Genomic DNA, 25,683 nt, shown 5'->3' on the forward strand with positions numbered 1-25,683 from the left:
CTGGGATCATGACCTGAGCCAAAGGCAGGTGCTTCACTGACAGAGCCACCCAGCCGTCCCTAGAATTGCTTATTAAAGAAAAACTTTTTGAGATTATGATTGGACTCGACTAAAGATAGAAATCATTTGGGGCTGATCAGGTCATGATCCTGGAGTCCCTGGATCGAGTCCCGCATCAGGCTCCCTGCTCAGCAGGGAGTCTCCTTCTCCTCTGACCCTCCCCCCTCTCATGTGCTCTCTCTCTCTCATTCTCTCTCTTAAATAAATAAATAAAATCTTAAAAAAAATAAAAAAAATATCATTTGGGGCTAAATTACATCACTGTGAAGTAATTTATCCCAGAGCAAGACCAGATTGTACATGTATGAAGCCTCTCTTTATAGTCTCCATTGGTGGTTTTAGTTTCTTTCATATGGATCTTACATGTTTTTGTCCAAGTATATTCCTACATAGTTTGTTTTTTCTTTTAGAGTAGATTTTATTTTCTACCTTTTTATTGTTTTATATGAGAAGGCTGCGGCTATTATAGAACTATGTTTATTGACCTGGAACGATGGTCTTTACATAGTAGGGGGAAAAATAACAAAAATGGTTTTTATTTATTTATTTATTTATTTATTTATTTTTTAAAGGTTTTATTTATTTATTTGACAGAGAGAGAGACAGCGAGAGAGGGAACACGGGGAGTGGCAGAGGGAGAGGGAGAAGCAGGCTTCCCGCTGAGCGTGGAGCTGCGATCCCAGGACACTGGGATCAACACCTGAGCCGAAGGCAGATGTTTAGCAACTGAGCCACCCAGGCGTCCCCAAAAATGGTTTTTAAATGTGACCACATACTTACATTTTTGTTAAAAAATATCCAGTTTCCCCATCTCTTAAGAAGGGTTGTCTGTGGTGTGGTAATAGAGGTACTAGTTGTTTCTTATTTAGCTTGTATACATTTCTGAATTTTGCCATCGTGTTCCACTGCTGCAGTAATAAGTATAGCTAATACTTGGGTAACGCTCATATGCCCCCACTGTTCTAAGATGCAGGTATTTTCATTATGTAAAAGCATCATTTCTTGTGTAACTGGGAGAAACCTCCCTATGTGTTTCTGAACTGGTGCTGAAGTTTGAGTTGCAGAAAGGCATGAAAGGGAAGAGCTTTTTTTTTTTTTTTCCACTTTCCTGAACTTTATTAAAGAAAAAACGATGGTAAATCTCGAGAACATAGTCAATTTTCTAGGATTCTTCCCTTGAAAATGTGACACCTGATTTCCAAACACATGCCAGAGCGTACATGGTTCCCAATTGTACTAAGTAGGTGAGAAGCTGAAATCCTAAAATGTTCATCTTCTGACTTTCCCCAGTCTGTGGTCTGTCTTTGGATCAGCGATAATTGCCTGAACAGCTACTGTGGCTTCATGAATTTTTTCCGTGGCTCTCTGAGCTCTTCTATATGCAGCAATCGCAGAATTTGAGCAGCTTCATTAAGAACTGCATCTCCTGTGTCAAAACCAAGAATATGTTTGTCTAAAGCAACAGGCAAGTCCTCTTTTGTTTGATTTGCTTTAGCAACTGCATCCTTGGTCAGTCGCTCCTGGACCAAAATGCGAATTGCCTTAAGCGTTACCAGGTAATCATCATTACACTGAATCTGAAGAAGGTTAGCCAAAGCCATTACACCAGCTTTAAAATCACGATTATTTACATCTAAGTTGATCAGTGGCTCTGCATTTTTAGCTGCATTATCAGCATTTTTTGTATTATCCGGGACCAAGTCCTTGTATTTTTCAGCATTATCTCCATATTCAAGTCTAACAGCTAAACCAAGAAGCCAGTCAATTGCTTCTTGTCGGTCTTGAATCTTGAAAGGACAATTAACATCTTTGAGATACTTTTCAAAGAACTTGGGCCAGTCACTGCTGTGGATGGTTCTTAAATTACCTCTGTCTTCAATCTTGTAGTGTCTGATTTTCTGGTCTTAAAGCCAAACAATAAAGTTTCTAAATTGTTTCATCTTTGCAGTTGAAGCCAGCCGGGTTGTGGTAGTCAAGGGCTGTCAGCTTGCGTTGGAACATGGTCCCCGCATCTCGCTCTGGTCCCCCGGGCTTCGGCTGGGGGAGCAAGAGCTTTTTTTTTTTAAAGATTTTTATTTATTTATTTGAGAGAGAGAGAGAGAATGAGATAGAAAGCACGAGAGGGAAGAGGGTCAGAGGGAGAAGCAGACTCCCTGCTGAGCAGGGAGCCCGATGTGGGACTCGATCCTGGGACTCCAGGATCATGACCCGAGCCGAAGGCAGTCGCTTAACCAACTGAGCCACCCAGGCGCCCCAAGAGCTTGTTTTTTAAGTGTTGTTTTTTTATTATGATTTGGGGGCAGCAGGCCGTTCATCATTTGTGTTTCTGTGGAAATATGGTGACTGAAAGTGTGCACAGAGATAAAAGCTAATTTGAGGATGTATGATGGGTGTCTGCATAAATACACCCACGTGACATGATTTTAGTAGTAAGTGCCTTGAACATAGCAAGAAAGAGAAACAATATTCCAATTCTGCTACTTAACAGCTATGCAGTCACTTTAAAGATCTCTGCTTGCTTTTGGTACGGTGGAGATTCTGTTAAATGCCTCCTCGGGTTGTCTGTGAGTGTCATATTATAAAGTGCTTAGTATTTTCCCTTACATGAAGAAAGCATTCACATTCCTTTTATTATTTCATTTATTCCTCAGAATGCCACTGTTAAGTGGACCCAAAGGTCCACTTTACCTCACAATTTTAGCAAGTAAAAAAATGAGGCTTAAAAGCCAAGAAAGGAGCATGATTTGGCATATGGAGTGCCATTATGCAATGATTAAAGCATAATCTTCCAGAAATACATAACCTCCTTGTGTCGAACAACATAGCTTTAAACATATAATCCAAATATCAACAAGATTACAAGGTAAAATTTACCAAACTGTAATCTTATTGGGAGATTTTAACATACTTCCTTCAAAAGTTGATAGAGTTGAGGGGGTGTAGACCCCTTTCGTAGGGAGCTAAGGCTCATACAGATAAAGATTGTCTGGTTTTGCCCAAAGCCATGTAGCCAGTTAAGGGAAGAGTTGATTGAAACTCAAGTCTTTTTTAATGCAAATCACTTAAGCTCTCCAAATTCCATCTGCCTAAAATAGAGTTGTACTTCGTTGCACCTGTGAAAGTGATTTATCCTGTAGTGTCCAGAGTGAGCAGTGAGTGGATATCAGAAGTACTTTATTTCTGCTATCTCTTGCCAAGTCACAGACTTCCGCTCTTCTTTTGCACTGTATCCTGTTCCTATTCCTGGCTAGCCCTATTTCAGTTACATAGAAACACAGATGACCGTGAATGCCTGATTCCTAGCAAGAGGAGAAAAGATTTTAGGTGCAGCAAGAGTATACCCATCAAAGTGCATTTGTTCCTAAGTCCACGAATCCTGGTTACCCACAGATAAGCCTGCTCATGTGATGTAAGGAAGGAGCTCCTGGAGCCAGGAACCTGCTCCCGGTGTGAGAGACCCAGCCACGGCCTCCTGGCAGAGCTCCGGGACAAAAGCAGAAGAGACTTGGGGTGGAGCAGAGCTCAGAGGTGCTACTCATCTTGCAACAGAAAATGACCATGTTACAGGTGAGGTGATTGCTTCTTTATTTTCCAGGGGATTAGAAGAGGTGTGTACGTCTTCTAGTGAAAAAAGTATAAGTAGTTAAGAAATCAGGGGAAAATAGCCTCAGCATAGAAGACCCGGGTTGGGACAAAACGGGAGCAGTTAGAACAGTGGGGTCAGGGGCACCGGCTCCCTGCACTGTGGAAAATCCATGTGTAACTTTCAGCTCCCCCAAAACTTACCTCCTCACAGCCTACTGTTGACCAGAAGCCTTACCGGTAACAGGTGATAGCATGTATTTTCTATGTGTATTATATGCTGTGTTTTATGATAAACCTAGGGAAAAGAAAATGTTATTAAAGTCATAAGAGAAAATACATTTATAGTACTATAACAGTATTTATTGAAAACTCCACATGTAAGTGGACCTGCACAGTTCACACCCGTGATGTTCAAGGTCCAACTTTTTAATTTTTTTTTTAAAGATTTTATTTATTTGAGAGAGAGAGCACAAGCAGGGGTAGCGGCAGGCAGAGGGAGAGAGAGAAGCAGGCTCCACACTGAGCAGGGAGCTTGCTATGGGGCTCCATCCCAGGACCCCGGGATCATGACCTGAGCCAAAAGCAACACTTACTCGACTGAGCCACCCAGGCGCGCCTTCAAGGGTCAACTTCATAGGACCTTGAGAAGGTCTTAAGATTTTAACTGCTTTTGTTTTTGTTTTGTTAGAGAGAGAGTGTGAGCAGGGTGGGGGGTGGGAGGGCAGAGGGAGAGGGAAAGGGGGGAATCTTAAATAGATTCCACACCCAGCACAGAGCTCCATGGGCTCGATCCCACAATCCTGAGATCATGACCTCAGCTGAAATCAAGTCAGATGCTTCAACTGAGCCACCCAGGCGCCCCTGAATTTTTGTAAGCCATAGTGTCCTACATAATTAATGAATATGAGCTACAAACTTGGTTTTCAAATTTTTAGCAGTTACAATAAAGAAATAAGAATGTTTCTACGAGTTGCATTATCCAAAGGTAAAAGTAAATTAGTTCTTCATAGAAAGTAAATATTTCTTGGTCATTCTTTGATGAAGTTTTTGAATAAATGATATAGTGTGGGTAATGCCCTCAGAGAAATGTAAATCCCTGGGTCTTACAGTCATTTTTCATAGTTTTCCACAGAGTGTGACCCAAGCGGAAAATACCAAAGTACTTAGTAATCCTAATTGCATATTTTATGTACCTCTTTAATTGTGAGGCAGTATTCACATATGGAAAAGTACATAAAATGTAAAGGTACAGCTTAATGAATTATTATCAACTGCATACCCGTGAGGCCGCCATTCAGGTCAAGAAGTAGAACATTCCCAGCCCAAATGAGGCCCTTCGCGTGCCAATCACAACCTCTCCCTCCTGACAGAGGGAACCGGGATCCCGACTTTTGTAACCATTTCTGTGCTTCTCTTTCTAGTTTTACTCCTAAGTGTTCATCCTTAAACACTGCAGTTTGGTGTCATCTGCTATAGTATATAGTGATTTGTGTTTTGTTTCTTTCACTTAACATTTTGTTTATGAGATTCATTGCAAGTGCAACCTTCTGTCCAGTGAAGGCAGCTTCTTAATATCACCGAATTCAGTCAGTGTTCAAAATTCCAGTTGTCTCCTGAAACCCCAAATCGTTTGAAGTTTGGGTCAGAATCTGGGTACAGTTCATACAGTGTAATTGGTTGATCTGGGTCTCTTAAGTCCCTCTTAACCTATTGGCTCTTTTTTCCTAGCCCCATTAAAAAAAAAAAAGATTTTATTTATTTGAGAGAGAGAGAGAGCAAGAGAGAGCACTGAGCTGGGAGGAGAGGGAGAAGCAGGCTCCCCGCGGAGCAGGGAGCCCGACGTGGGGCTCGATCCCAGGACCCTGGGACCCTGACCTGAGCCGAAGGCAGATGCTTAACAACTGAGCCACCCAGGCGCCCCGAGGCCAGGTGATTTATTCTCTGGCTTTCCCACTGTCTGGGTTTTGCTAGTGTTGCTGGTGTGCTCTGTTTCCTGCAGTGCATAGATTTGGAACTGTGCTGTCCAGTACAGAAGCCGCCGGCCACATCAACTGTTTAAAATGATTAAATCTAGCCCCGAGTCACACTGGCCTCATTTCAGGTGCTCAGAAGCCACAAATTAGCACAGATAAAGAATATCTCCATCTTCACAGATCTGCTCTGGAGACTTGATCAGATTCAAGTGTGACTTTTTTTTGGCAAGAGTATTTCAGAGGTTTTGGTACATGGTCTTTCAGGAGGCAACTTCCATCTGCTTGTCCCTTTGTCATGCCAGCAACTTTATATGGTGGTTGCCTTGATGGATTATTTCATTAGGGGCTACAAAGTGATACCCTGCTTCTACCTGCTCTTTGTTTCATTTTTCCCCCCCACTTCTTTGTTAATTAATTAATTTTTAAGTATTTTTTTAAGATTTTATTTATTTGAGAGGGAGGGAGGGAGAGAGCACAAGCAGGGGGAGGGGCAGAGGCAGAAGCAGGCTCCTTACTGAGCAGGGATGTGGGGCTCGATCCCAGGACCCCGGGATATTGATCTGAGCCGAAGGCAGATGCTTAACTGACTGAGCCCCTCAGGCGCCCCTAATTAATTTATTTTTAAAAAATTTTATTGGGTGCCTGGGTGGCTCAGGGTCCTGGGATCGAGCCCCGCATCGGCCTCCCTGCTCCGTCGGAAGCCTGCTTCTCCCTCTCCTGCTCCCCCTGCTTGTGTTCCCTCTCTCACTCTCTCTCTCTCTCTCTCCGTCAAATAAATAAATAAAATCTTAAAAAAAAGAGATTTTATTTATTTGAGAGAGAGAAAGCACAAGCAGGGGGAGGGGCAGAGGGAGAGGCAGACTCCCTGCTGGGATGTGGGGCTCGATCCCAGGACCCAGGACCATGACCCAAGCCGAAGGCAGACGCTGCACTGGCTGAGCCCCCGCCCCCTTGCCGTATCATACTGAATTTTGTTATCAAGGTTATGCTTGTATCAAAAAGTTTAGGGTTGTGTTCTTGCTTCCATATTCCATAGTTGTTTAGTAAAATAGGAATTATTTCTGCATTAAATGTCTACAAAATTAACTAGGAAAGCTGTTTTTTTGTGAGAAGACTTTTAAGTTAGAGATTCTATACTGTGGCTTCGCTCATTTTTAAGAGACGACCAGCTCATTAGTTTTGGTGCAGTATTCAAGAAGAATATCCATAGTTAACTAATTATCATTGTTTGTAGTATTTTAAAAATTTTCTTCGTATGCAGTCCTACCATCTGTGGCAGGTTTATCTCTTCCTTCCAATATTTGTACTTTTTCCTTGTATTATACTGGCCAGGACCTCCAGGAGACCTGTTGCCCCCTCCTCTCAGCCTGCCTTGTTTCTGTCTGGTGAATTCCAGTGCTCATTTATGACAGTGTCTGCCCTTAGCACCGACTCTGCAAGTTAAGGACACAGCCCCCAACAAGACCGCCCTCTCTTCCATTGCCAGATATGAGTTCTGGGGTTCCCAGGCCACCTGCATTTCTGACCAACTGGCTACAAATTTGGGGGCTTCCCATGATCCCTTCAGGTTTGCTGGAACAACTCACAGAACTTACAGAAGTGCTGTACATACAATTACAATTTGAGCGTAAATGACACAAATTGGAAGCAGCCAAGTGAACAGACACAGAATGAGGTCTGGGGGGGGTTGCGGAGGTGGACCTTCTGTGCCCTGTCCCCATGGAACCAGGACGTATCCCCCTTGTGGCACATATCTTTGTGCTTCCCAACCAGGAAGCTAACTTAAGGTTCTAACGTCCAGTTTTGTTTTTTTGTTTGTTTAGATTTTATTTATTTATTCGCGAGCTGGAACGGGGCTGGGGAGGGGCAGAGGCAGAGGAAGAAGCAGGCTCCCTGCTGACAGGGGGCCTGACGTGGGACTCGATCCCAAGACCCTGCCGAAGACAGACCCTTAACCCACTGAGCCACCCAGGCGCCCCTATACGGTTTTCATTGGGGATTCATTCTGTAGGTGTGATTTGTTGACTCACTGGCCGTATGAGTGAACTCAGTCTCCAGCCCCCCTCCCCTTCCTTGACGTTGGACTCATATCAACACCAACCCTCTAATCAGGTGGTTGATCCTGACGAGCCGGTGCCCATCTAGAGGACCATCTAGGAGCCCACTAGGAGTCCCCTTTTTTTGTGAGAAGCATAAACTCCAGATGAGCCCATCATGAACTACGAAAACACTTATGTCCCTGGGGAAATAACGAGACTTTAACATTTTTAAGAGAAAGTGAGAGAGAGTGTGTGCATGTGTCCTCGGCAGGGGGAGGGGCGGAGGGAGAGAGAATCCTAAGCAGGCTCCATACTTAGTGAGGAACCTGACATGGGGCTTGCTTGACCTCATGACCCTGAGATCGTGTCCTGAGCTGAAAGCAAGAGTCGGAGGCTTTTAACCAACTGAGCCACTCCGGTGCCCTCAAATAACAAGGCTTTAAAAGCTCTGTCCTAGGAACCTGAGACAAAGACTGGACAAATTATTATACAGTGGGTTGCCATTAGGTACCTGTGCTGTTTAATTAGTTAAACATAAGTAAAATTAAATGGGGAACCCTCTTACAGTCTTGGTAGGAATGCAAACTGGTGCAGCCACCCTGGAGAACAGTATGGACGTTCCTCAAATAGTTAAAAATAGAACTATCTTATGATTCAGTAATTGCACTACTAGATATTTATCCAAAGGATACAAACAGGGGCGCCTGGGTGGCTCAGTTATTAAGCGTCTGCCTTCGGCTCAGGTCACGATCCCAGGGTCCTGGGATCGAGCCCCGCATCGGGCTCCCTGCTCAGTGGGGAGCCTGCTTCTCCCTCTCCCACTCCGCCTGCTTGTGTTCCCTCTCTTGCTGTGTCTCTCTCTGTCAAATAAATAAATAAATAATTTAAAAAAAAAAAAGGATACAAACATAGTGATTCGAAGGGGCACCTGCACCCTAATGTTTATAGCAGCAATGTCCACAATAGACAGACTATGGAAATAGGGAAATAGCCCAAGTGTCCATAGACTGATGAATGGATAAAGATGTGTGTGTACACAGACAGACAGACACACACACACAGACACACACACACACACACACAGACACACTGGAATATTGCTCAGCCATCAAAAATGAAGTCTTGCCATTTGCAACCACGTGGATGGAACTAGGTGGTATTATGCTAAGCGAAATAAGTCAGAGGAAGACAATTACATGATGGCGCTCGCATGGAATTTAAGAAACGAAACAGATGAACATAGGGGAAGGGAAGGAAAAATGAGATAAAAACAGGAAGGCAAACCATAAGACTCTTTTTTTAATTAATTATTTTTTTAAAAATTTTTTTGAAGATTTATTTGACAGAGAGCACAAGCAGGGGGAGCAGCAGGCCGAGGGAGAAGCAGGCTCCCCGCGGAGCAGGGACCCCAGTGCGGGGCTCGATCCCAGGACCCTGGGACCATGACCTGAGCCGAAGGCAGACGCTGAACGACTGAGCCCCCCAGGCGCCCCCATAAGAGACCCTTAACTCTAGGGAACAAACGGTGGCTGGGGGGAGGTAGGTGGGTGGGTGGGCTAATATAATTGTGTCCTTGCTGCATTGTCTGGTAAAATGACACTTAACCATGGGCATGAAGGAGGGCACTTGATATAATGAGTGCCAGGTGTTACATGTAACGGATGAATCACTAAATTCTATTCCTGAAACTAATAATACAGTATATGCTAACTGAATTTAAATCAAAAATAAAATCCTTTCCTAGTCAGCTTTGAAGTATTCAGTAGATGTTTGTGGCTAATGGCTACCTTGTTGGATGGTGCAGATACAGAACATATAAGTCATCACAAAAAATTCTGTTGGACAGTGTCCTTCTTGTCCTCTGAGAGCGAGCATTCACAATTTCATCATTAAGTATGATGTAGCTGTAGATGTTTGTAGATTATGATTACAAGTTCTGTTACTAGTTTGACAGTATTTTACAATGAAGACATTTTCATCATATGCCTTTTCCACATCTGTTGAAATAATGGTTTTTCTCCCTTATTCTGTTAACATGATTTATTGATTTCTGAATGCTAACCCCATCTTGCACTGCAGGTCACATTATGCTGTTTTTATACATGGCTTGATTCAATTTGCTAATTTTTTTTTTTTTAAGATTTTATTTATTTGACAGAGACACAGTGAGAGAGGGAACACAAGCAGGGGGAGTGGGGAGAGGGAGAAGCAGGCCTCCTGCAGAGCAGGGAACCTGATGTGGGACTCGATCCCAGGACCTTGGGATCACGACCTGAGCCGAAGGCAGACGCTTAATGACTGAGCCACCCAGGCGCCCCTAATTTGCTAATTTTTTGTTAGGAATTTTGATTCTGTTAGAGTTATTTGCCTGTGATGTTCATTTATTATGTTTTTGTTTGGTTTGGTCTGCTGGCCTTATACAGCGAGTCGAGAAGTTTGCACTCAGGAGGAATTTCTGTGAGGTTATTTTATTTATTCCTTAAATGATTGGAAGAATTTACCTCTGAAGCCACCTGGACTTGGAGTTTTCTTTGAAGGAAGGTTTTAAATTGTGGGGGTCAGTGTCTTTAACATTTACAGAATTAATTCAGACTTTTATCTTGTGTCATTTTCGAGTGCATTTGTTTGAATATTTATTTTACCTAAGTTGTCAAATACATTGGTATATCTTTATTACTTTCATGTTATCCTTTTTAACAGCTTTTCTCAACTGTGACTTCAGTAGGGTCTACCCAGTTTACGTGTGTAAGTCTGATTTTTTCTGGTAATTTTATGTTGTGTTACTGTCATTCCAGCTTTAGAAGGTCTGGTTCATCCCAAGGGGACCTGGTGATTTTGCAGTCGGTCCCTGTTTCCACCCGCAGCGGAGGCAACCACTGGTTTCCTTACTCTCATTTCACATCAGTGGGTTTGTATAATGTGTGTCCTTCCGTGTCTGGCTTCTCTCATCAGTGTAGGGTTTTGAAGTCCATCCATATTTTGGCACATGTCAGAAATTCATTGTTTTTACTAGTGTTCCATTCTGTGGGTGTTCCCTGTCTGTTTACTCGTTCACCACTTGCTGGGCATCTGGATTATTCACACATCCCGGTGGTTGTAAGTCCTCTCGTGGGGCAATCGTGTACATGGTCCATATGAACGTAGGTTTTCCTTTCTCTTGGGAACATGCCTGAGCGTGTCCTTGCTGCGTTGTCTGGTAAAATTATACTTAACCTTTTTAAGAAACTGCCACAGTCCTGTAGTGTCAGAACCTTGTTATATCAGTTTTTCAGTTCCAGTTTCTCCACATCTTTGCCAACACTTGTTATCGTCTCTCTTGTTGATTATCAGCATGCTGGTGAGTGTCAAGTGGTTTCTCATTGTGGTCTTAATTTGCTTTTCCTTAATAACTAGTGATGTTGGTCACTGTTTCATTGCTTCTTATTAGCTATTCCTAAGTCTTCTTTGATAGAATGTATTAAAATAGTCTACCAATTTTTATTTTTATTTAAAAAATTTTTTAAAGTAGGCTCCGCGCCCAACGTGGAGCTTGAACGCTTGACCCTGAGATCAAGCATCATCTGCTCCACTGTCTGAGCCAGTCAGGCATGTGCTGCCTACTTTTTAACTGTTTGTTTTTTAGAAGAGGTTTTCCTTTAAGTTCTGAGTCTTTTTTTTTTTTTTTTTTTTTTTAGAAATAGGATTTGCAAATTTTTCTTGTCTGTGGCTTACCATTTCATTTTTCAGTTGTGTGGTTTGAAGTACAACAGTGTTAAATTTTGTGTTGCTCCTTGGAAAGGGATGTGGAAACCACCACTGTCTGGGCCCTCTCCTCTTGTAGCCGGGTGGGCCTACTGAAGACCCAGCGGGAGATGCATAAACATACCTCAGAGAACGCAAGGGAAGATGACCATGTGTCATATTTGCAGGGATTCTTAACTCTTGTTCCCCTGAGTTACTGCTGGTGCTCTTTGCATTGGTTAACCCTTTCACAGCAGGTCTCTTACCCTGAAGGCTCTTGCGTTTTTTTCATAAGAGAAAATGTTCTTATTTCACAGTTATTCCTGATGAATATTTAAGTTGGCTACAAAATCTTTTCAGCACTTTTAAAATGTCCTACTTTCTTCTGGCCTGTATGCTTCTGAATAAGAAATTTGCAATCATTTGAACTGCTTTCCCTGTAAGTGATGTGACTTCTTTCTTTGTATTCTGTCTCAGTTTGATCGTGGCATGTTTGGTTGTGGCTTTCTGCATGTTTATCCAGTGGGAGGTTCACTGAGTTTCCTGAATCTGCCAACTTAACGCCTTTTGCCACGTTTGGGGAGTGTGTAGCTGTCATTTGTTTTGTCCGCCACATTCCTGCTTTTCTCTTCCTGGGACTTCTGGGACATACATTTGGTGTTGTCTGGCAGTGTCCTGAGCCCTGAGTGTCTGAAGCGCATTTTTAAGTCTTTTTTTCTCTCATTTGCTCAAAATGGGTCTTCAGGTTCGCTGGCTCTTAAAGTGTATGATGTGCTGTTTAGGTCAGACTTTGTATTTTCTGATGGTATTCTGGATTTTTTAGAGTGCATGTTTTCTGGTCCTCTCAGGAGGCTTTGGGACAGAAATCCATCATGACCTAAAATCCACAACCCTTTCTGAGACCTAGATTTGGTTATGTCACACCCATTCCATGAAATCATGGCTAGCTGTTGGCAACAAAAAAGTGTCTAGCTCAGGGGCGCCTGGTGGCTCAGTTGGTTGGACATCTGCTCTTGATTTCGGCTCAGGTCCTGATCTCAGGGTTGTGAGGTTGAGCCCCGTATCAGGCTCTGTGCTCAATGGGGAGTCGGCTTCAGATTCTCTCTCCCTCTGCCCATCCCCCCCAAGCTTGCTTGCTCTCAAATAAATCTTTAATTAAAAAAAGGAAAAGTGTCTAGTTCGTTTAACTACAGTCGGCCCTGCCTCCCATGTGGCCTTTAATCACTACCTTGCACCCTGTGATCTTGTCTAACTAAACTGTTTGCACCTCCTGAACTCTAGCAGTTTTGGGGTCTCATTGGAGCTATTGGCTCCCAGAATGTCTTTGCATCACCATTTTTGTGGAAAGCACTGCTAATTTCCTAAAACCCATCTCAAGCTTTACCTCTTGCAAAGAGCCTAAGCTGATGCTCAAATTGATCGCTTTTTTTTTGTTTAAAGATTTTATTTATTTAACAGAGACACAGCGAGAGAGGGAACACAAGCAGGGGGAGTGGGAGAGGGAGAAGCAGACTCCCCACTGAGCAGGGAACCCGACACGGGGCTCCATCCCAGGACCCTGGAACCATGACCTGAGCGGAAGGCAGACGCTCAACGACTGAGCCACCCAGGCGCCCCAAATTGATCGCTTTGACCCACATTGTGCCCTCCCTTCATTTCTGCCTCTGCTATTATAATAGCTTATTTTATGAATAGGTGTGTATGTTTGCAGCCCTCTGCAGGGCTGTGCAGCTTTTTAGGGTGTTGTTTTGCTATATTTCTTTTGGTACCACTTTTCTGGTGCCAGAGTTGAGGTTCAGTACATATTTTGTTGGTGGCTCAGAAGATTTAATTGCCAATTCCAGTTGTCAGGTATTGTATGAATGGAGGGATGGAAGAGTGCATCGTGGCACTTTGTCCCAGAGACGTAATGCGGAGGAGACCGTCGTCATTCCCCGTAACTTGATGTGACGAGAACGGTGTGCTCAGGCTCCAGTCCCCTCCCGTATCACATAGTGACTGTTGCTTCAGATTCACCGGCCTGTGCTCTTACAGGACACATTCTCGTTTGAAGATTTATCTGTGGACTTCACCCAAAAGGAATGGCAGCTCTTGGACCCCAGTCAGAAGGACTTGTACAAGGATGTCATGTTGGAGAACTATAGCAGCCTCGTGTCACTGGGTAAGGCAGCTTCCCGAGGACCACCTGTGGGGCCCAGCACCTTACTGTTTGAGTTGCTGAGAGCTCTGTGGCTTCTGAAATCTCTAATGGTTTTGGACCTGAATTTAGGGGATTGAAAGTTCCCTGCACTATGACAGTAGGGAAGCCGTCTACATCTCACCCTCCAATAATGAAGACTTATTTTCATTGTGCAGCTCTGAAACTTATCAGGATGGTGGCGTTGGTAGCAATAGTGGTCAGCACCTAATGCAAGGAACTTACTGTATTTCACATACTGTTCACATGTGGACTTATTTACAGAGCAGTTTTGTATGGCAGGTTTAAGTAACTTTCCCAAGGACTGACAGCTGGTAAATGAAAGGGCCTGGATTTGAACCCAGGCAGACTGGCTCCAGAGCCTCTGAAGAGTGTAATGGTTTTGGATTTGGATTATAGAAGTCAAAGATTTTGATTTTTTATTTACATTTTGTTTATTTATTTGACACAGAGATAGCAAGAGAGGGAACACAAGCAGGGGGAGTGGGAGAGGGAGAAGCAGGCTCCCCACTGAGCAGGGAGCCCGATGCGGGGCTCGATCCCAGGACCCTGGGATCATGACCTGAGCCGAAGGCAGACGCTTAACGACTGAGCCACCCAGGTACCTCAGAAGTCAAAGATTTTTAGACCCCAGTAGCCACCAGGGAGACTGTTGCCTTTGAGAATTACTCCGTTGATACACCAGTGAGTAGCTTCACTGTCCCCCTGATGCCAGACCTTGCTCATTCTTCAGAGGCCCTAAAGCCCAAGCAGTCGGGGCCATGGCTTTTGTTTTCCCCTGAACAGGGTACGAAGTTATGAAACCTGATGTCATCTTCAAGTTGGAGCAAGGAGAAGAGCCGTGGATTGGAGATGGAGAAGTTCCAAGTTCAGATCGTCCAGGTGGGTGTGAGAACCAGCCAGATGCGGGAGGCAGAAAGTCAGTCTCAGCTGGTCAGTGGGTTGACTTCTGTGAATTGTGCTTTGCTTTGGAGAGCTCTCTTTAAGATCTGTAAACCTTTAGTGGTGATTCAGAACAGGTGACATGAGCTACTCAAATAAGTCACATTTAGATGTGGCTTCTTTGCTTGTAACTTAAAGCAAAATATTTACAGCTTGTCTAGGCCATGAATTATTCCCATTCAAGTCTGGGACTTTGACTTCTTGTTTGGTATTCTGACATGTTTAATCTCCTTCTGTCCTCTCTTCACTTCTGCTTGTACCTTCGGGAGGTTTCCTTTGCCCTCGTTTGGGCGTCTGATGCCCAGAGAAGTGCCCTGTGGAGCAGAAAAGGAAGTCCTCCCTTATTCCTCCCAAACAGTGGTCCTTTTCCTCCTTTTGTAAGATTGGCTTCTGCTGTACTTTACCTGTAGATTAGACCCCTTGGAGTGTATTGAATGTTCTCTCTTGCATTCTTATTATTGAAGTCTCTTGCCCTTTGGAAACTATCTTTTTTTTTTTTTAAAGATTTTATTTATTTATTTGAGAGAGAGAGCGCACGAGAGGGAAGAGGGTCAGAGGGAGAAGCAGACTCCCCATGGAGCAGGGAGCCCGATGCGGGACTCGATCCTGGTACTCCAGGATCATGACCCGAGCCGAAGGCAGTCTGCTCAACCAACTGAACCACCCAGGTGCCCCTGGAAACTATCTTTTTAACTTAATTTCTCAAGTCACACTTAAAACTAGGCTTGATGGGTCTAGAGTCTTACCTTTTATAAGTGTTCTCAAATAATACCTTGTATTTCAGTTCCTAAAGCAGCCAGCTCTCTGATCTGTCATACATCCTTACTCACCTGTGTGACACTGACTTCAGGTTCCCTTGGAAGCAGACCCTGAGATACGTATCTGAGTGCCAAGAATTTACTGTACTGGGAGAAAGAGCAGTGAGGTGGGGGTGGAGAGGGAATGGCGGTGTGCATGTTGGAAGGGGTGCTGACCCATGGCGGCTGCTGGGAGCCCCTGTGGGGCCAGGAAGCTGGTCACCTGCTAACTTCCATCTCTCAGGGTGTGAGCATTGCCCTGGGGGTGTTAACTCTCCAGAATGTCCAGAATCCCTGCATACAGACCAGGCATGCCATGTGTGGCTTAAGGATTGTTTTGGGCAGAGAGATGTGGGTGCCTGGGGTAGGTCCCACAGTCTGCCCAGGGCGTCCCTGTAAGTGTAGCTGAGGTAGCAGAGCATCTGTGGCCTCTTCCTCTGGGACCCACAGTCTGAGTCTGTGTAGGCCGTCAGCTGTTTACCCTTTCCCCCCACTTCATGGTCAACGCCATTTAAACGTTTCTCTGTGTTTTCACATGTAATATTTATTCTCTGCATCTGAATGTTTGATTGTGCTTTATCTTATCCTTTCTGCATAAGCTCTGTTTTCGCTGCATTCATACTCACAGAATGTTCCTTGACTCTTCCAGCTAAATTTTGCTCACTTTTTTTTGGAAGTCCCATCCCAGACCTGATCACAGTGTATGTAATGTTCTTTAGTTGGTTGGTTCCCTGAGCTGTGTGCACACATAAACACAAGGTTTATAGTTTACATCCACTTATGTGTCAGACAATATTTATGCAATAAGCCCATTGTTTTAATTCAGGTGTTTTTAGCCAGGTGTGCCTTAGATTACCTGGGCATTTTTTTTCCCTAGCAATAAGCATTATGGATGCATTATCGGCAAAATTGATTTAGTAGAGTGGTGTGTATGTAGTTTTAAAATGGAATATTCTAGAACTGGAGTTTGTAGTTTGAGAAACCTCTTGTGATTTTTATGTGCCCCTCATTCATTGATAGCATCCACTTGAGTGACGACTAAAGATGATTAAAAATAAAAGACCTAGAAAACACCTTACAGAAACGTAGAAATTAGTGAAGAAGTTAAGACATTTGTGGGGCGCCTGGGTGGCTCAGTCTGTTAAGCACCTGCCTTAGGCTCAGGTCATGATCCTGGGTCCTGGGATCAAGTCCTGCATTGGGCTCCTTGCTGGGCAGGGAGCCTGCTTCTCCCTCTGCCTCTGCTGCTCCCCCCTGCTTGTGCTCTCTCTCTCTGGCAAATAAATAAATAAAATCTGTAAAAAAAAAAAGAAGTTAAGACATCTGCATTTAGGTTTTTTTTTTTTTTAATTCAGGATTTAAATATTGGACATTTATGCTTCACTGCAACATAGTCAAAGTTACCTAAACAAGGTCTGTGTGTCAGGGTCCTCAAGACCACCACATTCGGAGAGTCGCTAGGAGGACTCAGGGTATCGTTGTCCATATGGCTAAGACTTATTACAGTGACCTAATGACAGCTTCCTCACCAGGGAAAGGGCAAAGCAGAGTCTGGAGGAATCCGGGTGCAGGTTTCCTGTGCTGCTCCCTCCGTGAGGGTCACCCCAGCAACAAAAATGCAGTAATGTGTGTAGTGTTTCTGCCCAGGGAAGCTCACTGAAGACCCAGCACCCGGGGACCTTGCCTGGCCACAGCAGCATTGCAGACTGCCAGGACAGCAGGTGCTCAGCACACACCACCTTGCTGGCACACAGTCCAGGCACAGGTTGCCCCTCTTTCTCAGCTGGGAGTGGTGGCAACACTGTAGAAACCAAGCTCCAAATGGCAGCCAAGGGCTACCTTGCAGTTGTGTGTCATAGAAAGTTGAAGAGGTAGTGATGTCTCTTACTCTTCAGGTATTGTGCTGGGTGGTGTGGGTACAATAGTGAGCATTAGAGATCAGTTCCCTGCCAACACAGTGCTTACTTTCTCATGGGAGGGTAAAACTAATCAAGTTGGCAGATAACCAGGGTAAAGCCCAGACCCTGAAAGTTCTATTATAGAAATAAATGAGGTAGATGATAATAGGGTAGAGAGTTTGTGGCTCTGCTCATGCTGTCATAACAAGATCACACAGATGGGTAAACAGCAGCAAGCCATTCGCACAGTTGTGGAGGCTGGAAGTCCAAGGTCAGGGTGCCCGCGTGATTGGGTTCTAATGAGCGCCGTCTTCCTGGTTTGTAGACAGCTGCCTTGTAGCTTTGCTGCCACATGGCCTTTCTTTGTGCAGGGAGTGGGGGGTGGCGAGTCCTCCTCTGGTGTTTCTAATAGGGATACTAATCCTTTTGGATCAGGGCCCCACCCTTATGATCTCATTTAACCTTAATTCCGTTGGGATTCCATTTCCAAATACAGCCACGCTGAAGATTAGGGCTTCAACATAGAGTTTTGGGGGCGGGCAGGTAGGGGGGACGCATAAACATTCAGTCCACAATATGGTCACATGGAGAAGCCAGTTCTAGACATGAAGACCAAAGTAAGTGAGCTATGTGAATTGGGGGAAAGTCTTCCCTAAATGAATGACAGATATGAATGTATTAGGTCAGGAAGGGGCTTGGTGACCTCAGGAAAACGGAGAGGAAGCCTTTGCGTCTGGGGCTTAGTGTGCCAGGGAAATAGAGGCTGGACTGTGTGCGAGACCTAGGTCATACATGGACTTGTAAGCAGTAGGCAGGTGGTTAGACTGATTCCAGTAATTTTAAATAAAAATAGTTATCTGATTTACACTTTTTTAAAAAAGATTTATTTATTTGAGAGGGAGCACGTGTGAGTAGGGGAAAGGGCAGAGGAGTTGGAGAGGGAGAGCGCGGAGCCCTGTGTGGGGCTCAGTCCCACGACCCTGAGATCATGACCTGAGCCGAAACCAGGAGTTGGACACTTGGCCAACTGAGCCACCCAGGAGCCCCCTGATTTACATTTTTAGAAGTTTGACCTAACTGCATTGTGGAAAATATAATGGGAAGCAGGGAAACCAGGTGGAAGGCTATTTCGCTGAGCTAATGAGATAGATTGAAGTACAGCCCGGAAGAGTGGTGGAGAGAGTTGGGGTATCTGGGAGATACCACAAGTGACCAAACATAAAGCAGTCCCATTTTGCTAGTGGGAAAAAAGTAAAAATTTCCAAATGTGTATTTAGTCTAACAATGTAATATTTAAAGTAATGCAAAGTTGTAAGTTTAATTTACAAATATTTCATTTTCTGCTCTCACATCTCCCATTACTACTTTATTCAGGCTCTTAATCTCCATCTCAAAGCTAATGTTTCTGTACTGGACTCTGATTTTAACTGCCAGACCTCTTTTTCCCTCATCCCCTATCTTAGGGTATTTTCAGTGAAAGAACATACGGATCTGGGGCGTGGGGGGCTCAGTCGTTGGGCGTCGGCCTTCGGTTTGGGTCGTGGTCCCAGGTCCTGGGATCGAGCCCCGCCTTGGGCTCCCTGCTCCACGGGAGCCTGCTTCTCCCTCTGCCTCTGCTGCTCCCCCTGCTCGTGTTCCCTCTCTTGCTGTGTCTCTCTCTGTCGAATAAATAAATAAAATCTCAAACAAACATACGGATCTTAAGGTTTTGTGCCTGAACAGGTTAAATGAAAGATGATGTGTTCCATGAAGTGGCTTTCATGGTAATAATGTTGAAAATGTGCTTGGAAAGTTCAAACTCCCAGAAAATTTAAAAATGGGGAAAAGTTCACAAACGATTCCTCATTCTTCAAGCTTGAAATGGCTTCAGTAGTTCCTCTGTCAAACCTGTTAATTTTCTGTCTTCTTCTTCCCATTAGAATGTAAACTTTGCAAGGTCAGGGGCTGACTGTCTCCTGTCCCCAGTGCCTCGCACACTCAGTCAGGGTGGAGGAAATCCATTCCTCAGAATATTGGATCAGTTCTTCTTCCACCCTCCTTTCTTTGTTCCTCTTTGGTCTTGATGAATTTTTTACATTTTATAAACCTAGATTTGACAACAACCAGAGGTGACTTAATATACTGCCTGTGTCTTATTCCTATTTATAGCATTTTCTTTTCTTTTTTTCCCCCAAATACCCAGAGGATAGATCTTATACTTGGGACTGAGAGACAAAGCATTCATCCCCGCAAAGAGCATTGCTGGTTTTGTATTCTGTAAACACAACCGTAGAAGAGGCGCCTGGGGGGCTCAGTCAGTTGAGCGTCCAACTCTTGCTTTCAGCTCAGGTCATGATCTCAGGGTCATAGGATTGAGCCCTGTGTTTGGGCTCCACACTCCTCAGGGGGTTTGCTTTTCTCTCCCTCTGCCCCTCCTGCTTTTGTGCACGCTCGCTCCCTCTCTAAAATAGGTAAGTCTTAAAAACATAACCATGGAAGCATTCACAGGGTTTTCTTTCTTTATAGAACAAGTCTTGCAAGTAGATGGTCACATGACATGGCACCAGGATAACCAAGAGAAGCTTAGAAATATGAAACAAGATCATGAATGTGATACTTTTGGAAAAAAATTCAATCTGAGCATAAACTTTGTTCCTTTAAGGAAATCAAACAGTGAAGATGACGTAGATGGATTACTTTTAAAACATCACTTAGATTTACTTATTCCAAAAGCAGATTACGGAAAAGCGGAACCACACGGCTTAAGTGTATTTGATAAATTGTTTCTCCATACCAAGCCTGAGGAAACTAATACTTGGTTAAAATACTATGACTATGATAAATATGATAAAATTAGCTCTAAGAAGTCACAGATTATCATATATCATAGAACTCGTTTAGGGGAGAAACTCTATGAATGTAGTGAATGTAGGAAACGCTTCAGTAAGAAATCAAGTCTCATTAAGCATCAGAGCAGACATATAAGAGAGATCGCCTATGGCTGTGGTAAGTGTGGCAAAACCTTTCCCCAGAAGTCACAGTTTATTACTCATCACAGAACTCATACAGGAGAGAAGCCTTATAATTGTGGCCAGTGCGGGAAAGCCTTCTCCCAAAAATCGCAGCTCACATCCCATCAGAGAACACACACAGGAGAGAAACCGTATGAATGTGGTGAATGTGGGAAAGCCTTCTCCCGGAAGTCACATCTCATCTCGCATTGGAGGACACACACAGGTGAAAAACCCTACGGGTGCAATGAATGTGGGAGGGCCTTTAGTGAGAAGTCAAATCTTATTAATCATCAGAGAATTCATACCGGAGAGAAACCTTTTGAATGCAGAGAATGTGGGAAAGCTTTCAGTAGGAAGTCACAACTTGTTACCCATCACAGGACTCACACAGGAACAAAACCCTATGGATGTAGTGATTGTAGAAAAGCCTTCTTTGAGAAATCAGAGCTCATTAGACATCAGACCATTCATACAGGAGAGAAGCCCTACGAATGCAGTGAGTGTCGGAAAGCCTTCAGAGAGCGCTCGAGTCTCATTAACCACCAGAGAACTCACACAGGAGAGAAGCCTCATGTGTGCATTCAGTGCGGGAAAGCCTTCTCCCAGAAGTCACATCTCATATCCCATCAGATGACACACACAGGAGAGAAACCCTTCGTATGCAGTAAATGTGGGAAAGCCTTCAGCAGGAAATCTCAGCTTGTTAGACATCAGAGAACTCACACAGGAGAAAAGCCCTATGAATGCAGTGAGTGTGGGAAGGCTTTCAGTGAAAAATTGAGCCTTACTAATCATCAGAGAATTCATACAGGAGAAAAACCCTACGTGTGCAGCGAGTGTGGGAAGGCCTTTTGTCAGAAGTCACATCTCATATCCCATCAGAGGACTCACACAGGAGAGAAACCCTATGAATGCACTGAATGTGGGAAAGCCTTTGGTGAGAAGTCAAGTCTTGCAACTCACCAGAGAACTCATACAGGAGAAAAACCATACGGTTGTAGGGATTGTGAAAAAGCCTTTTCTCAGAAGTCACAGCTGAATACTCACCAGAGAATCCACACAGGAGAGAAACCTTACGAATGCAGTCTTTGTAGGAAAGCTTTCTTTGAGAAATCGGAGCTAATTAGACATCAAAGAACTCACACAGGAGAAAAACCATACGAATGCAGCGAGTGTGGGAAAGCCTTCAGGGAGAAGTCAAGCCTCATCAATCATCAGAGAACACACACAGGCGAGAAACCCTTTGAGTGCAGTGTGTGTGGTAAAGCCTTTTCTCGGAAATCACACCTCATACCACATCAGAGGACACACACTGGGGAGAAGCCCTACGGCTGCAGCGAATGTAGGAAGGCCTTTTCTCAGAAGTCACAGCTTGTTAATCACCAGAGAATTCACACGGGAGAGAAGCCCTACCAGTGCCACGAATGTGGGAAAGCCTTCTCCCAAAAGTCACAGCTCATTAATCACCAGAGAACTCATACAGTGAAGAAGTCCTAGGAATGGAGTCAATACTGGTCTTTGAGATCTCACTGTTTGTACTTCAGAAAACACGGTTAGGGTAAACCTTTCCGATAAATAGTTGCATCACACTGTATGTCCGTCTGGGTAATCTTTTAGGGTATGAACTCTGAGGTTATGTAGGGAGAGCTTTCAGCAGGTTAACCTGTTCATGGAAGAACCCTGAGAGTAGAATGAACCTGTGGGATGCAATGGATTTCAGAACCTGTCAGACATAAAGTGGGAAATGAACAGCAACGAGGAGTACAGTAAACATCAGAAAGCCTTGCAGAGGTCACACCTCATTTGCTGGTGGAAATATCCCCACTGGGGTAAACCCTAGTCCAGTAAATGAGGAAAAACCCCATGAACGCAGCAAGTAATGTCATATTTTCGTCAAGAAGTCACAGCTCGTTGTGCATTAAGAAAATACTCTCAGGAATGAAGTTCAGTGAAAATGCTAAATATGGGACAATCTTCAGCAGGTAATCCAACCGTATTGTATTTTGGGGGAGTTCATATCGTGGGTAAAACTAACAATTTAAAGACCTTGGAAACATGTGCCCCTAGAAATAAGGCTATAAAGGGAAGCCATACACTTTTTTATAGACGGGGTTATCAAAAATGCCCAATTCTAATGGTTGATATGTTCACTCTGAAGAATGAAGTTTTAAAAATATGTGAATAAATTGAGTCATTGAAACATCAAAATAAGACATTTCTCAGTGGTATTTATGGCTTATTTTCCTGTGTCACACAGTGTGTCTCATATTTTGGAATCACATATGCTAATGTAATTACAAGCATGAAATGCACATACCATACCTGGTGGTGCCTCTGATGTCAGGACACACCATGTGCTGCTGGTTTTTCTGTTTCAATGATACAGTAAAAATGGCAACTAAAACAGCACATCTTACTGCGAAATACGCAGCTTAAGTGATAGCATCACATCCTTTTTCCTTACGGCTTGTTGGCATATAAAAGGGGTCTGTTGTTCCTGACCTTTCTCTTCAGTTACAAAAGCCAACATTCTGCAACCTGAGAGAAACAATTTAAATAGAACCTGGTTAATAAGTATTCAAAGGCAGGAACCACAACCCAGCAATAGTGACTCAAAAGAAAGCAGGTATGTGAACTCGTCACTCAGCACTCAGGCTAAATGGCAGTCGTGCTGTGCAAAGTCTTGTTCCCATTCGGCTTGGTGCCTTTGTGCTTCAAGTAGGGCATGTATGTTACTTCACTCTGACAAAATACCATGATGCTGTGTGCTCTTATGTTTTTGGCATTTCTTAAGATATCTTGTAAAAAAAAAAAAAACTAGATGGAGAAGCCAATTTAAGAGTCACTGTTCAGAAAATGTAAAATACAGATTTTTGTGGTGAGAAATATATTTTTGGTGTATTCAGGGAAGCCTGTTTTGCCTTCCTGCGAATTTCTGTGACTACTGGATAGGTGTTAGGATTTAGGATTTTTGTTGTTGCATCATTTGAAATATTATGTGTTTCACCTTTTGTCCCCAGTTGCATCCTCGACGTAGAGACTCCCGCTGTGAACTCTTCATGATGAGTAGGGTTTGCTCTGGCAGTGCATGAACCACCCTTTAGCGTAGGTAGAACTTTGCAGTGATCTTTACAGTGTTGCTTGACAAAGTCAACAGTATTCTGTGTATGATGGTGAAATTCAGAAAAGTCCAACCCTGACCTTGTTACCAGACTCGGAAAGATCATGACTTCTCTCATACACAAGTTGCTTTTATCAGTACGGTGTATTGCACCTTTGATTTTAGCAGTATTTTTTTCCCTTTAGTTACCAATTTTAACATTGTTGAAAAATTGGGACTTAAAGAGTAATTTTCTAAACCACTGCACCAGGTTAAAAAGTATCTGAGTTCCCAAATTTGTATTCATATTCAAATGTATGGACTTCCTACTCTTCTCCCTAATACCTGAACTTGATTTTTATCAACTTCATTTCTAAGATAATAGTGACGGGGTGATTCTTTGTAGATTTTCCCATTTTTAAATTTTCATCTATCATGATTCTCTTCCCTAGTCCCAGAGATTGATTCATTAGTTCTTGGATTGAGTTTGGAGTCTGTTGTATAAAAGTGACCTAAGTTTGCTCACTTCAATTCTAGATTATCCCATTTACTATTAAGTAGTTAAACCCAGTGCTTTCCTCACTAAATAATAGAACTTTGGCACTAGCCCATTGGTCTAATACTCAAGAGCAGGTTTTTTCCCTGAGTGCCAGGTAGCAGTCCTCGGGAGGGCTAAATGCTTGCAGCAGAGGTCTCATTTATCAGAATACCTTATGTGGAGGCCCAGCTATGTTGTGTAGAACTCACTAGGGACTCTTTCTGAAGTCACAAGAGGGCTTTGATTCTGAAGTTAGATATTTCTAGTGTTTTTCAAATCACCTTGGTAAACCACAAAACACGTGTAACCCCACGTTTCCTTTCACAAATCCCACATCAGGAAGAAAACAGGTTTTAAAGTTAAGAGGGATTTACGTGCAGCTCCCTGGAGCACAATAGGTTATGTTGGTTGAATGGTAAGGAACCCGGGTGGAAGGAGCAGCCCCTCTCCTCTCTCCACCGAGGTTAGCCCACTGGCCTGGAGACAGTCCTGCAGAGGATAATTCCTATTGTATTCCTTCTACTAAGTGTGAATTTTGGGACCTGCCCCAGGAGTGCCTTCTGTTCAGCCTTTATTTGTGGGCTTTGGTAATGAGACAAAGTTATCTCTGTGTGGATCCCTGGATATTTTAATTTCAAGATCAGCCCTTGTAGAGCCTGGGTGAAAGAAACCCAAAGAATATCTGATTTATTCAGCAATACCTGTATCAAGTAGCAGAATATGGATCAGCAGGCATTTGGAATCTACACTTGAGGCCTCCCTCGTTGGTTGCTTATTCCAGCAGAATATGCTCAGGTTGTTGATTTCACCGAACTCCTGAGTCTGCAAATACTGTACCAACAAGCTGGCCTGGCCCAAGTGTGGATGAGCTCACCCCACCATGACCCTCATCCGTATTCCACAGTTACTAGTTATTTTAAGATGCAATTCTGATTATGCACTTCTCTGTTGAAAAACCACGTGGCTAATTGTGGACTTAAAGTGTACTGTCCTCACCGTAGATGAGGACTTCTATACGAATCCAGCCTATCCGTCATTTCTGAATATCTTTCTTCCTACACAATACTTTTTTGGCCTCCTTGAACTACTTGCAGTTCCTTGAGGTTGCTACAGTTTAATGCTTTTCCCAACTTTCTGTCCCTGAAATGCCCGTGCTCCTTGTTAATGCCTGTCCACACTTCATGGACATGCACACGTGTTTGTCACTGATAATATAACCATCACATGTCTTCCATTAGAAAGCTTTTGGAAAGCTGGGACTACCTTCTTTGTATAGTTTTAGAACTGAAGCTGTAACATCGAAGCGTGGGTGCTCTCGGTGGCCCCCCCCACCACGTGGGGAAGCATCGTCTACGGAAAGAACAAGAATGAAGCCATGGACAATCACGCTCCAGGATCTGGATCTGCTGCTTCTGGTCTCGATGTCCTGGTTCACCGCTGCCCTCTGCCCTTTTCATGCCTGATTGTTGCATTCTTCTGTGAGATATCCCAAACATCCTTGTAATAAATTCTCATGTTTGCTTTGGCTCGTTCAGGTTGTGTTTGTTACTTAAAACCCAAATATTCCTCACAGAGGAGGTCAGGCTGTATCATGACTTGGATTCTGGAAGTGGACCCTGACAAGTTTGGAATGCAAGATGCTCTTGGAGGATCAGCAGCTGTGAGGTGGAGGGAGGGTAAACAGCGGAGGGTGGGTCAGAGGAAGAAGGCTGCACAGAAGTGGTGGAGACCCTGGCCACGCCAGTTGGGAGCTCTGAAGCAAGTGCTGCTCAGGAGTGACTCGTATGGGGCCCCAATGGTCAGGTCTCTGCAGCCCTGAGGTGTTTTCACCAGAGAAGGGG

General features: G+C 43.8%; 1 protein-coding gene and 1 pseudogene across 5 annotated transcripts in view; one reads left to right on the forward strand and one right to left on the reverse strand.

Annotated features, from left to right (window-relative positions):
- Window positions 1-25,374, forward strand: part of LOC114202369 (uncharacterized) — a 59,370-nt gene extending 33,996 nt beyond the window's left edge. For 4 of the 5 annotated variants that reach the window (XM_088019297.1, XM_028095544.2, XM_028095536.2 and 1 more), the window contains exons 3-6: window positions 3,451-3,627; window positions 13,412-13,538; window positions 14,361-14,456; window positions 19,717-25,374. In XM_088019297.1, the coding sequence (XP_087875423.1) occupies window positions 3,613-3,627; window positions 13,412-13,538; window positions 14,361-14,456; window positions 19,717-21,701 (2,223 nt within the window). In that variant the 5' untranslated portion in view covers window positions 3,451-3,612 and the 3' untranslated portion in view covers window positions 21,702-25,374. The remainder of the gene's footprint in view (window positions 1-3,450; window positions 3,628-13,411; window positions 13,539-14,360; window positions 14,457-19,716) is intronic. The other variant, XM_088019298.1, reaches the window with a different exon arrangement.
- On the reverse strand, window positions 1,330-2,061 carry LOC114202372 (tRNA-splicing ligase complex subunit RTRAF pseudogene; annotated as a pseudogene).
- Window positions 25,375-25,683: the final 309 nt, after the last annotated feature.

This window comes from Eumetopias jubatus, unplaced genomic scaffold (genome assembly GCF_037043125.1).
Source record: "Eumetopias jubatus isolate StellerSeaLion01/CBP00866 unplaced genomic scaffold, mEumJub1_p1.0 scaffold_16, whole genome shotgun sequence".
NCBI classification, from domain to species: Eukaryota; Metazoa; Chordata; class Mammalia; order Carnivora; family Otariidae; genus Eumetopias; species Eumetopias jubatus.